This window comes from Diospyros lotus, chromosome 3, assembly GCF_014633365.1.
Source record: "Diospyros lotus cultivar Yz01 chromosome 3, ASM1463336v1, whole genome shotgun sequence".
NCBI lineage: Eukaryota > Viridiplantae > Streptophyta > Magnoliopsida > Ericales > Ebenaceae > Diospyros > Diospyros lotus.
The window spans coordinates 7,098,959-7,113,557 of NC_068340.1; the positions used below are offsets into that span (position 1 = coordinate 7,098,959).

At 34.9% G+C, this 14,599-nt stretch overlaps 1 protein-coding gene across 3 annotated transcripts; it reads right to left on the reverse strand.

Moving 5' to 3' along the window:
* Positions 1 to 5,277: 5,277 nt before the first annotated feature.
* LOC127797435 (probable LRR receptor-like serine/threonine-protein kinase At1g67720) lies at positions 5,278 to 12,984 on the reverse strand. 3 transcript variants are annotated; one of them, XM_052330331.1, is made up of 16 exons: positions 12,621 to 12,984; positions 11,818 to 12,355; positions 11,111 to 11,622; positions 10,850 to 10,979; positions 10,216 to 10,287; positions 10,061 to 10,129; positions 9,899 to 9,970; positions 9,654 to 9,722; positions 8,955 to 9,127; positions 8,619 to 8,872; positions 7,991 to 8,117; positions 7,828 to 7,893; positions 7,559 to 7,745; positions 7,346 to 7,478; positions 5,908 to 6,197; positions 5,278 to 5,561 (listed from the first exon to the last, which is right to left on the reverse strand). In XM_052330331.1, exons 1-16 carry the CDS (start codon positions 12,688 to 12,690, stop codon positions 5,354 to 5,356), a joined length of 2,970 nt encoding a protein of 989 aa, XP_052186291.1. In that variant the 5' UTR covers positions 12,691 to 12,984; the 3' UTR covers positions 5,278 to 5,353. The 3 variants fall into 3 exon arrangements, with proteins under 3 accessions (XP_052186291.1, XP_052186293.1, XP_052186292.1); XM_052330333.1 differs by having other exon boundaries at positions 5,470 to 5,617; positions 12,621 to 12,980; XM_052330332.1 differs by lacking the exon at positions 5,278 to 5,561 and having other exon boundaries at positions 5,692 to 6,197; positions 12,621 to 12,977.
* Between the last annotated feature and the right edge of the window lie 1,615 nt (positions 12,985 to 14,599).

The following is a 14,599-nucleotide window of genomic DNA, read 5'->3' on the forward strand; positions in this document are numbered from 1 at the left end:
CAGAGTTGACAGGGATTGATGGGACTGCCTGCACACCATACCGACTCTGCAGCTAAGAGCTAACTCCTTTGCCCTTGACTCGCGCTGCCTCTACCTGGAATGATGGAAAAACAAAGTGAGTCAATAGACTCAGCAAGCATAAGGAAAGAAAGGCTGAAGGCTGTATAAAACTAGTAAACTTCCCCCAGAACACCAACCCCCAAGTACACACAAACCATGAGACACCATAACATAATAGTATAGCATAATAAAAGCACATACTGGTCCTTGGGGCCCACACAAGACACACGGCACTGAAGTCCCATACCAACTTGTCGCTGCCCTGGATGGTAACAAATACCTCCAGCAAATCGATGCGTGCCATCACGGGTTAGTGTTCCCGTCACCCGTGTGTCCGTGTCGGTACTCCCAACACCCGAGCCAGAGGCTCCATCGGAACAGTCCTCTCGTCCGAGAATTGATAACTACCAGTAACCATGCAATGCACATAAAAATACAATGGCATAGTGAGCATCAATGTGATACACTGGCGCCCATACATTCAGGCATCAGGCTATGCTCCACCCACATAGTAAACCACACGTGATGCATATGCCCGTGCTGGATGCAACCTAACCAAGCTAGAATGTCTGTGTCCCAAGCATACTCAATAAATGAATATCCCAACATGCAACTCGTACCCATGTACATATCAAATCATGAACAGTAATATAATGAATCTAAATGTGCAGTAAATCACATACTGGTAGAGCTAGTCAGCAGTGCCCGACACCGGTCAACGGCCAGTGACTAGGAATGTCCACCCGACGGTCCACATCAGGGCCGTACAATAGTCTACTCCAACGTTACCAACAATCGACCCTTGCCCCATTACTCGATAGCTCTAACCGAACCATAAATAAATCCGAGAAAAATCGTAAATAAACTCGCACGTCTAGGAACTTAGTCCCCAAGCTGGGTTCAGCATCATTCCGAAAGGAATGGGGACAGTATAAACCCCCGTAGGTACATAATAAATAAAACTCCAGAAGTTTCAAATTTAATTTAAATTAAAACAAATGAATAATAATTCAATAATTAATGCTAGGTGCCGAATTAGAGTAAGGGAGATGATAAAATACAGGAAATCACGGGGTCTTTCACGAGTATTAAAGAACAGGAGAAGATGGTTAAGAGCTTGCCTTTACATGGTCGTTTCTTGCATTTCTTACATTCCCACTGCGAAGTAAAACGTTTAATAACGATTAATAAAACTGTGGCTCACATTAATTAAATCTAACCGTGTAATATAAATAATTTAGCAGTCTAAAATCCCACGTAGGCGCACCACAATTAAAATCTCAATGAGTTTCATATTTAATTTAAATTAAATCACGCTAATAAAATACTCATTTTATATAATTAATACGCGTAACTGAAACGAATTAAGGGAAGACGAGGGGTTTATAAAATGGAAAGAGATTGTAAAAGTAGATGAGAGCTTGCCTGTATCTAGTCGTTTACAGCGTTTTTACGCTTAAATACCACCAAAATAATACACGCTGTAAAATAGAATAACTCTCAAAATTAACAAAATTGGATCCAAAATGAAATTCTAACCATACAAAATGTTTAATACATAATTCTTTATGTACCTGGTTAATTAAAACCCATTTAAATCTCATTAAATCTTGAATTTTTGCCCCAAATTCCTCTATTTTCACCTCTAACGCGCCTTCTTCTTCTCCTAAATTTACTCGCTGGAACTGTTCGAAATGAACCCCAGAATTTGCGAAAATCAGCAATTAAAAAGCAAGGAATTGGGCGGCCCAGCGTGCGCTGTGTGGCAACCAAGGGCTGCCCACCGCCTTGCCCAAAACGACGTCGTTTTGGGCAAGGTTTTTGGCTGTAAAATCAGCCAAAATCCCTCCAGCGCGTGGGCAGAATAGAACCCGCGTTCCCCGCTGCACACACGCACGCATAGCCGTTTGCGCCAACTACTCTCTCATACATATAATGCAAGAGATTATATTTAAGGTGACTCGTGACCCATTTTCAAGAATTATTGCAACACCCAGACTTTCAAAAATCGACACTTTTTTCCCATTTCACAGTTACCTCTTATTTCACTTTCACCCCATAATTTTCAAAAATCTCCTAATTCAATTTATTTTATTATTTTTCTAAATACTCCCCAATAGTAATTATTTTCCTTAAATCCTCAAATATTTAATAATCACATTAATTACAATAATTAATAATAACTAACCATTCCCAAATAATTTAATTAATTACCTTTAATTCTTTATTTTTCTCAAAACCACATAAATAAATACTTCCTCTTAAATTCTCAAATTTTCAATAATGTCCTCAAATACTGATATTTATATTTATTATTTATTTTCAAATTTCGGGATATTACAGTTTAAGTGTCTATTCATATTTCTCATAATATTTATTTTTGATTGATTGATGGGTTAATTAAATATTTAATATTCACATAAGAATATATTGGAAATTACATAATTAGCATTGAAAAATTTGTGTATTTAAAACTCATTATTAATTTTACAATAATTAGTACATATTATTTCAAAACAATTGAAAGATTTAAATTATTAATGTAAATTACAAAATGTAAATTATTAATACAATAAGTACTTAAATGAAAATCATTAATGCAACTTTTGGGGTAGAAATTTTATTACTACTTATTATTTCAAAGCAATTGAAAGATTTAAATTATTAATATAAATTACAAATTATAAATATACATATATATATATGTATATTTTTTCATCACATATGGGATGGTGATAAACTATAATATATACATTTATTTATTCATTACACTTCTTTAAAGATATGAATATTTTTTGTTAGTTGATTTTATTATAAATTGCATTTCCTTTAATGTTTATAATGCATTTATTATATTTTATTTTTAATGTTCAAATGCTTTTACTTGTTGGTGATGATAGCATTATTTAAAAAGTAAAGTATATGAAAAAATTGCTATGGGAAGGAGTTTTCTTCTATGATCATATCTATTCAATTGAATATATGTAAATATTATATTTGGTGTGTGAAACCTTGTTAATTAAATTTTATTTGTTAACAAAATACTTTTATTTTCTTAAAAAACAAAAACTAACTTTAACAATAAAATTTGAATCCCTGATATCCAACTTAAAGTTAATTTATTTTATTATTATATTATACTTTTATTTAAATTTTATCTAAAAATTTAAAATTAAAGTGCAATTACCAATTCTCGTCAAATGAACCTTTATTTAAATTTTTTTAATTTTATATTTATTATTATTCAAACATAACAATAGAATTTTTATCAAGGAATCCATTTTAAAATTCTAAGAAGTCTGTAAAAACAAAACTGATAATAAGACATAGAACTTTTCCTATATAAATATTTTGATGTTTAAGTTAGATTTGTCAAAATCGAAAAAAGTCAGAGAGTTATTGAATGAATAAAAGTGACTTACTTGAAAGGGTGGATCTTCCCTTGAGAAGTGATGATAATTTTTGATATTTTAATATTATGATTGATTTAGATAATCCTTTAAATAAGATTTCGAAAGTGTTGTTTGCACGACTACTTCACAATGGACCTTTTGGGAGATCTTTGTGGACTCTTCTAGAATTTGTTAGTCCTCCCATGCGGGAGCCTGTCAAGGATTCTCTTGAGGACCCTTTGGTCAAGAAGATCTCTCGGGCTCTTTTTTCACAATCTTAATCTTTGTGCTAAATTTTCAACTTTTAAGCTTAATCTTCCTAAACTTTGTAAATATATTTTGATTGGTGTAAACATCAATATTATACATACATAAAAAGAACTACACCTCAAATATATATCTACATACATAAAACTAGACTATCCACCAATTAAAAATAATGTACGTAAAAATTAGGTTTAATATTGGACGATGCAGGAAGTGACCTTTACTTTGTTTTTTATATTTGTATTTGCATTGGTCAAGTTGGAGAAGAGCCTCACAGGTCCCGTGTTCAAATCTCATTGTTAGTTTCGTGATTTATCTTTCTTGCAGAAATCATGAGACTAAACTGCGGAGGCCCTTAAGATGAGGGATTTCTCCCAAAGTTGGAAAAGAGCCTTACGTTGAGGAATACATAATACATATGTTTGTGCATCCATACGGCCAGTGATACGTCGTAAATATATTTGGGGAGGAAATGTGACACTTATCCTTATTAAATGTGTTATTTGGGGGAGTAAGTATATTTATTTAATTACGTATAAAAAGGTAGAGATCTTTAAGCATGTAGAATTGCCTCTATCATGCTTTTTCATGCTTTCTTTCTATTTATTGTTATCCTACGCTCTCATATTTATATTTCTTGCACTTTATATTCATCATACTCAAGAATTTTCCGCTTTTATTTGATAGTACAATCATATTTTAACTTGAAGTATATAAAAAAAAAAAAAATTGGTTAGATTTCATGACAACTTTTTATTATGGTTGTGGGTTTTACAACTTGTTAGCACATTTATGAGGCATTTTGTAAATGAGAAATTAATTTTTAGATTCCTAAAATACATGATTCTTGATAATACTCTTGAAAATATTTGATTTTCAAGATTTATATAATTCTATGTTTGATTAGTTTAAACATTCTCAATAATGTTGGGAATTTTTTTTTTTTTTGAGAATCTTACATTTCTATATTTGGTTTAAATTTAACATTCTTAGAAATTTATGATATTTTTTTAAAATTACCCTTATTTAATTTTTTGTTTGAAAATGATAAATTTCTTTTTTTTACACATTATATATATATGTGTGTGTATATATATACATAATATATATGTTTGTGTAAGAGGATAAGAGGTCTTTTAATCTTTCTATTTGTTAAAAATTTTCCATAGTACATGGGAATCCAAGATTTCCAACCCCCTCATAGAAATCTTTTTGTGGGAAAATTAATTAAAAAATAAATCTTGGAATGCTATCTTTTCAAATTTCTTTTAAAAAAATTTGTACCAAAACCTAATATTCTCACTAATCTAAAAATTTCTTCTATATCAAACGTCCTTTTAAGGGCAAAACTCCTAAATAGCTAAAAGTGCCCTCTTGATAGTGATAAGTGTTGTATGTGTAAATTCTACATGTGAAAATATACAGAATTGCTCTATAAAAAGGTATACAAAGGAAATGAAAAGAAAGAAAAGAATAGGTTGGGTCCCCACTAGGTGCAAATTGAATACTGAAATAAGAAATAAAAGGGATCAATGAAATAGAAACAATGAATTGGAAATAGAGTCAAGGTTCAAAATCCATAGATAATTAATATGGATGGGATCGTCTATAATGTTAGACAAATGAAACAATTTTTAAGATGAATAATGTGGGTTCATGACACCATCACATGCATATAAATATAAATACGTATAACCAACATAACATGTACATTCATGTGTCCAAATATGAAATATCTTTGCTTCTTTATCCCATCTTGATTGGTGCCTGCATTCTTTATTGCCCATTTTGATCAACTCAAACATCAAAGAACATGGTGATCTCCTCCAGCTCCTAAAGTTTCTGCATATATATGCATGCGTGAACTCGACTGTTTGCCCTATGTTACTGAATATGAGCTGAAACGAGATGTGCATTTGTTAATGTTCCCCATATAAAAAGGTATATGTGGTCAACATCGATGCATCCATGAATGAAAGGAAGAGGATTGTAATAATCATTTGAGTCGAGAGTTAAACTTTCTGGATTTTGGATGAGAGTTACAGCCTACAGACATATCAACAAAATGAAAAACCAATATCTTTTATATACAAAAAAGAAAGAGAGAAGGATAACAGGTTATGTCTTATTGGTTACAAAGTATTTATGGAGGTTGGAAGATGTTTATCTTGCAGATGGGTGTACGTACCCATTGGATGTGTCTGGGCTCTCAATATCTAGAAAACTTGTTAGTAGTGTTTTGCGTGCAGGCTGTGATCTTGAACTCCCAGAAGATGAATTTTCATTTCCTTTCTGAATCTTCATTGCATCTTGTATAGCCAGTATTATTTCCTGCATCTTTGGGCGAGAATAACCGTGTTGGTCGACGCATTGTATTGCAACTTCTGCAACTCGCCATACAGACTCAACCCTGACACTTCCTAAGAGAGAAGGATCCATGATGCTAATTACATCCCCTTTTCGAATCAATGACCTTGCCTGCAAAATAACATTTGAGCCATCGATATTTATTTTTATGGAGTGGGAAAGCATTTCAAAGAACGATCTTAATAAATTCTAGTACAAAACAGATGAAACCTAGTCTATAATGATTTAGGAAATTTGGTTAATATACTCTGGAAATATAAGAGTCAATCAATATAAGGACGGTCTAACTACATTTTTGACGTTATGTAATTATGTGTTGTTAGTGGATGGCAGCATTGAATGCTTAAATGCGTACTTATACTCTTGAGCTTGAATGTTGGTTAAATTCATGCTTTGATCTTATAAATTTGATCTTAAATGCAGGATGGATGCAAACATATGTGCAATTCACTTATTCTGAACCTACCTTATTTGCTAGATTGGTATTCTCATTAAAAAAATCAGAGATTCCACTAGACGAACTAAATTGATGACTGAATTGTTCCAGGGCATGCCATCGAATGTTTACGTTGTCTATTGTATTCAATGTTACTCGTATTTACATTTACTCAATGCCTCAACTTTTATGACGAGGCACAGTTCAGGTCAAAGGTGTTAGGTTTCAACTAGATTTTGGTAATGTTTGGGCTACAGTCTGGATGTTTCAGGTGTTTGGCAGTATGCTGCATTATTCAGGCTCCTTAACTGTAGAAAAAGGTACTACCTTATGGATCTTACAAGCAAAAGTGCTCGCGTTGGTGTGCGCGCGCGTGTATGTGTGTGTGAGAGAGAGAGAGAGAGAGAGAGCCTTGCAAGATTGTTTTGCCTATTACACATTGATGCATACAACTTTGAGCAGTTTTTATAGTTTCTTATGATGGAATCCTTTCACTTTTATCTGGGCATGGAGGAACAGTTTTATGTGCTAGAGAATGCAGACGCTAAATTATTATATAGATAATGAAGTAAATGCACAGTTTTATTGTGTGGCTACTTTAGGTTGTATTTTCTTCTCTACTATACCAAGATCAAATTGAATTCATTGGTGACTATATGTATGGAATCAGTGCATCCTGTTTTCTTTCCCTATAATCACTTCACATTTGTTTGCATAGGTCTAATTATTTCACCAATAAGTTTCCAACAGACAACTAAGGTTTGAAAAAGAAAAGGAAACCGCTTTGTAGAAGATCCACAAAAAAGAATTGAAATGTCCATACCCAGTGAACAATGTTCCACTCGGCATCATAATCTTCATTTGATACGGGTTTTCTTCCAGAGATAAGTTCCAATAGCACAACCCCAAAACTATAAACATCACTCTTTTCAGTCAATTGCTGATTCCCATAGTACCTGTTGGCCAATACACATTGGTAAAGCTTCATTCAAAAGGAAACATGGGATGTTTATTACTTGCGATAAGCATGGCTTACTCAGGATCTAGGTATCCTACTGTTCCCCGTGCCACACTTGATATATGGGTTATGTCTTCTTCAGCTTGTCTTGAAAGTCCAAAATCAGACACTTTTGCCCTCATATGGATGTCCAGAAGAATGTTGCTCGTTTTCACATCGCGGTGAATGATACTGGGGTTACATCCAGTGTGCAAGTACTCAAGGCCTACAAAGATCCAAATTTTTTGATTAAATTATTGTCTTGAAAATCCATACACAAATGGACAACAGTGAAATCCCAAATCAACCCTTAGCAGCATCTTGTGCAATATTAAGACGGGCCATCCAGTCCAAGTGTTTCTTGTTGGCTGGATCTGTCGGATTACATGATAGATTTGTGTTAGCTATTTCTGTAGCAACTGAAAGGACGGAATAGTGAACTGAGAAATTAATGCACAAGTTCTAGCATACCATGAATGTGATCCCTCAAAGTTCCGTTATGCATGTATTCATAAACTAGCATCCGCTGATGTGCTTCTTCACAATATCCAATTAAAGGAACTAGATTCCTATGGTGAATTCTTGACAAGAGGGCAACCTGTTAGTATGTTTCAATAGTTAGTAGTAGTTCAAGACAATATTCACAAGTTTTGGAGATGTAAAAAATTGTGAATGGTGTTTCTTTATTTTCTGTTATCTTTTGTAAAAAAAAAAAAATCATGCTCTTCTCAGTAGGGTTCTTTACACACTAATAAATAGCATTGACTGCTAAGTTTCTCAACAACTTCTATTTGGAACACTAATCTTGAACTTTGGTACAATTCCTAACCTCTCTATATACATATATATAAATATATCTATCTATCTATCTCTATCATTTTCGTTTGTTAATTTCGGAAATTCCAATTGCGAGCTTCTCTGTGTCTATCATTTTGGAATTAGTCCTTTTAATTTAGCTAGATAAAGTTGCATTTGCTTGATCATTCTTCTTACATTAGTTAGTGCATATACTATGTGGTAGTGTAACAAACAGTGGATTCATTTCCATGCTGAAAGATTTAGCGAGGAGGTTTGTGCAAGGACTTGTGAAGGAAACTACCTCAGTCACAAATTGCTGTGTTCCATGGCTAGTTGAATCAGCCATGATCTTAACTGCGACCTCTTTCCCATCTTTCATCTTCCCATGATAGACAGGTCCAAAACTTCCTTTCCCAATTCTCGTTGAAAAATTTTTAGTAGCTTCTTCTATCTCAGACACTGGAATATAGATTGCAACTCCTTCATCCATCAAATGTCCACCTCGTGCAATTGAATAGCCACTTGAAGGTTTTGTGCTGAGCCGGAAAGAATCACCTGGGGAGAAAGTACCCAATATTTGATATGCAAGCAGATTTGCGTTCTGTGCTCAAAACTAATAACACAGAATGGGACATACCTTTATCATCACTTCTCCGATAAGAATTCTTTCTCCGATGTTTGTACACTATTAACAAGCTTCCTAACAGTAGGAATGAAAGAATTGCAAGTACTCCTATTGAAGTTCCAACTATCAGCTTGTAATGGGTCTTATGCTTTGAGTTCCGATGTAGACCAGGATTGTCTTTATAGCTGCAGAAGAACATTTAGTGCTAATCAAATACTTTTGTAACTGAGCCACGCATGTGTTCTTGTGCTAATTCAATACTCTTGTCACTCTGGTTGGTGCACTTAGTCTTTGTATGTTAATTATGATTTTTATGTTTGTGCTCGTTGGTTGTTTGTATGCAGATATCTTCATCTCATTATGGTTTTTTTAACTCATTTGTCTTCTTTTCTCTTGCACTATCCTTGCAGAATCCTATTCACCTTACTTTGAAGTGCTTTTCTGTAATTCTTAATAAAATATGTCTAAGCCTTGGTGCATGTTACCGAAATCTTAAGACACAGTAATTGAAGATCTGTACTATATCAGTCCCCAAGTTTATGAAGTCATAAGCAATGCTGTCCTCTAAAAGAGAATGGCAAAGATTGTAACGTTTTTTTTTGGCTTCAAATGGTGTTTAGAATTCCATAGAAATTGATGTCAATTACTATTTCATGGCATTTTACAATTTCTGTGCACACTTTATTTTCAGCACACAACATAGAAACATACTCAAAAGAAATATTTCTCGCTGACAATGCCGGAGGGATTTCCCCGCTCAAGGAGTTGTTCTGTACATACCTGTCACATACTGATTTAAAGTTAATGCACATTTTATAGCTGTATTAGGAAACAAATCTTTAAATTGGCACAGGGATACGATAAAAATTAAAGCAGTCAGCCCATTTCACCAAAGTTTCAAAAGATGTGGCCCATCCAGTCATGTAGGGAAGCTGAGTATCAATATGACTACGTACAATTCTTGTAAGCTTGGTAAACTACCCAGGTAAGAAGGTAGGGGACCATTCAATTTGTTGTTCTCTAGATGCCTACACGTGCACCAAAATAAAGTCATCATGAAAATAGGAATGGAATTCTCTCATTGTAACTTATTGACCACAATTATGAGAAACACTTACAGAGTTGTTAACTTGATCAGATTACTCATGTCAGGGATTGACCCAGTGAGGAAGTTGTCATCTAACCATCTAAAGAAAGAAAGTTGTAAACTACATTGTAGCTGTAACACTGATGCAGAATAGGGTTTTTATTTTCATAACATAATAACACTTACAGCTCTGTCAATGCATCCATGTTGTTGATCTCTGGTGGGATTTCACCCTGCACGCTTTTTCCTGACAACATACTGTGAAAAAGGGCGAGTAGAATTCATATGGTAGCTCACACAACATGCAAGATTATTTCTTTCCTTTTTCAACCTAAAGACTTCTCTATATGGATACACCATAACTGTGTGTGTTTGTATTGAACATAACAACCTAAGTTAATCTATTTGTACTGCTCTACGCCTTAATTTCGCATGAGAAGCATGTATGAAGAAATGGCTAGAGATGACTTTTAACGATCCTTTAAATGGCAGGAATAGAGAAGTCAGAGATAAAATTGTAATGCGCTTGCTTCCAAGAGTGATGACCATTTACAGTGCTTTAGAGGAGAGGGTAGTTATCAATAGATGGTTTAGCATTGAAATTTTGAACTGAATTTCCAATTTATCTTCTGGATTGCTGTACGCATGACAATTCACATCTTCAATTAAGCAATCTGTAGTTTTAACTGGATGATGCTAATTGAAAAAGTACTATGCTTACCTTCACTATGGAAATCTTAGACTTCAGAATCAAATATGTGGCTTGTTATGGCAATACAGAAGGACCAGAATTGTCATTGATACAAGGTAAAGTACTTACACTTTTGTAATTCTTGGTGGGGCGCTAGAGCTGCAAGAGACCCATTCCCACTGAGCTGGCACACAGGGATCACCTTCATTTGTCTGGACACTCTCGGCAGACATGGAGCGAAGAGCATTGACAGCATTCACTTTGAAGTGGAGATAATAAGACTAATTAGGTCATACTGGTAAAGCACATTATCATCTGTCATTTTTTTTTGCAGGCTATACAGACCAAATATCAATCACTACTCATCATATTATATGTAGTTGGTCTTACCATCTTGCTCATGTGTCTTTGAGGCAATCTGTACATATTTGCTTATTTCAATTGCATTCAGAAGTGGTCCTTGAGTAGAATCCCTGGTTTTTGCAAAGGAGAATGTCAGAACGAAATCCAGTGTTACATTCATGAAGCTAGGTTCATATAGAGTGTAGCTCCCATTTGCATTCTCAGCAATATTCACCACTGCATTGCTATAATCAGGAACATAAGGCTGCGTGATTTTAAATTTTCGTGTTTCATTCGAACTCAAGTCCTGAATTTCAGCAAAGTATGCATAAGCACGAGCATTCGCTGGGAAATCTTCTAAATTTAACCTATAGCTGAGAATCCCTTTTGTGCCAAGCACTGCACTCTGCATTACTTTCACAGGTGGATATTCTCTTGTATTGACATTTATGTTCTTCGTTGTATTGATTCTTTCAGTGCCAGGAGCTACACCTACAAGAAAATTTTGTCTTCTATCAAGATCTGAATCCCATATTCGGTCATATGGATCATCCGGATACCTGTCCAAGATAGTCATACTGTTACCTCTGCAGAAATGAACGTAACTGAAGATAACGTTCCCGAGCAAGCGGGACAAACGTCCCTTGAAATTGATTTTTCTGTTTAGTATGTGTTATTCATCATGCTGCCCTGACTAGGAAAAGATATGCTTCTGCTAAACGTACTACCAAATATAAAATCTGAAGAGAGCATACCTTACAACTTCTCTGCTTGGGGCTCCAAAATTTACCCTTGCTGCTACTTTTAGATAGAAATCATCCTCAAAATCTGTCGCATACATTGACAGATTCAATGGCCGCAGCTCTAGGGTGGATATGAACGGGGAACCTGTTGTTGCACAGCACAAGCACACATCAATGGAATTTGAGCGTGCCCTGATGATAATTTCCTTCACATATACTCTGGATCCGTCCTGCACGGTTACAGTTGACCACTTGGTTGCATCCAGGTAGAGCTGAAATTTGGGGTATGTGTCTACGCTTAAAGAGCTGCTATATAAAAAGGTTGCTCTGACAAGGTATCGCCTTCTCTCTGTGGTCTTTAGATTATAGCAGTACTTCTTGCTGTCTATGGGGAAGTCCCGGCGTCTCTGATATTGAGGCAAGTCTCCATTTGGATTCTCCACTTCTACTGATTTTCCATGGCTCATAAGTTCAGTGTCTGAAATCCAGTCTAATCTAGTTCTCGGGTCAGTGTAATTACTTGTGCTTCCACAATCTATACTGATGAATTCTGCATATTTTATTGCTTGTTGGTCATTGACTCGTTGCACAAACAAATATGCGTCTTGTTGGTTATAATAATAGTACACAAAGGCATGTTCCTAGTTGTAAACAGATTCCTTTGTTTCAGTTGAACTTTTTCTCTAAGTGTGTGCATGTGATCTAGCAGGCTCTGAAAGTTTTCTTCTGATTCTTCTTCATCATGAATACACAATCATTATGGTGAATGGAAAAAATTTGTAGTACTTTCTGTAATAGATGTAAGGAAAACATACCTTTCACTTGGGAGAGACTAGATTGAATCAAGCACAGAATTAAAAGAAGGTAAAGGAAGATTAAACCCATTGAAGATGAGGAAGAACAGACAACAGTCAGTTCTATGGAGCTTCCACTCTGATTTTAGCATTTCAGGAGTTGATAGACTGAAGACTTTGTTTGATTGCAAATCCTCCCCCCAATCTTCACCCCACTTGGCTTTCACTTTTTTGATTGATGATTTTGGCAATATTCACCCATGTTTGGGTCTGTAGCTCTCTTGAAATCTGCCTTTTCCTTTATTAAGGATTTTCATGTTCATTTCAGATTAACTTTTCTTGCTTTGGAAAAGGACATGAACATACTACACTATCTTAAGCAAGAAAGCAGAAAAAAGATGTTCTGTATTTTACTTTTAGGTTATGTGCATATTTTGATGATCAGCATGGCAATCCTGATTAAGTGAATTCTGACCATCTGATGCGTCCCAACCAATCTGGGACTAAGTCTTTTGATGGGAAATATCTTGTACTTGGCAACCTGATTGATGTATTGTGGATGAATGTGAGGATGAATGTGAGAATGCTTTTGTAACACACCATTATTATTGTCAATTAATAACATAAAAGAGAATCTGTGGTCATGCAGAGGCATCCACAAAGTAGGGACAGATAAAGGAAAGCATTTAATTTCTTTGGTAGATTTAATTTACTCTTGCTTTGTTGAGTTTTGGTGGCAACAAAATCTTTTTCCTCGGCCCTTTGAGCCAATTTGTTTTTAGCTTTTTCTAAAGCTTGAAAAAGCAAGCAGCTTGGTGCCCCTTTTCATGTGGACATCGAACATTAAATGGTCCCATTCAACTGTCTTTAGTGTCGGCAATATTTGGCCATGGATTGGAAGTGAGAAGAAAATGGGGGGAAATAAAATTTACTTACTTAAACATAGAAGGATTCCAAGAAAATATCATAATTTTATTTCATCTTTCCAAGCAGAAGAAAATGATTTTAGGACATTTTAAAAATCATTTTACTTTTTACTGTGAAGATTCCACCTACATAGCCACTTTTTATCTTCTGTCCTTTTGTGACAAAACCAACACAAATAAAACAAGTTACAGTGCATGAAAGTGACTGCTTGTGAAGAGCCAATCAGCAACAATTTGTGCAGAAAAACGAGTCAAGATTGGTCATAGAAACAGTGGTGGCCCCAAGTTGCAGTCAAGAAATAAATAACCATGTTATACGTATATTATTTTTATATATTTTAAATTACATAAAAAGATATTATGATCAAAATACCCTTTGTCTTTATGCGTTTCATGCGCTTTATGAGAAATTCATCTATTAATATGTTAGTAATTGATGATGCGGAAGCCGATCACCTTCTCCTGCCTCAATCAAAGTACTTACAAAAGATGAAGTTGGGGACTTCCTCCCCTGAGATCACTCCGACAATCAAGTCAGTTCATCGGTGTATCTCTAGTTCTCAATATACAGTCAAGAACTTAGGAAAAAAGAAAGTCAAATCCTTTACCCGTACTTGTTCCCTTCCTTTTATCCTCTTGTTAAGATAAGGATCACCTTTTCGAATCGCCAGGATCCTCCTCCCGTCCCTCGCGGAACCATGATTTTAAAGATATGGATTCAGCAGTCCCTATCTCTATGATCCGTAGAGTGATGATTGATGCCGAGGAATTCGAGGAATCTTTGTTGAACAATAGGTTTAGTCGGTTTACTGAAACGTATCCGCCACGTGTCTTTTTTGGGCTTAAGCAGGATGTCGTTAGTGTGGTGGCTCCCTAGTGAGCACATGTCACTGTTACCATTGGTTGTATTCCTGAGGTATTGGAGCAATTATGAACCCAAGGGTATTTTCACTCATCAGTGATATAGATAAAGCATTCAATAAAAGTTAGGTAGGATGCTTTATCTTATTTCCTTTTTTTTTCTGTGTATGTTTTTCTTTACTTTAGATAACCAAATAAATTACAAAATAAACA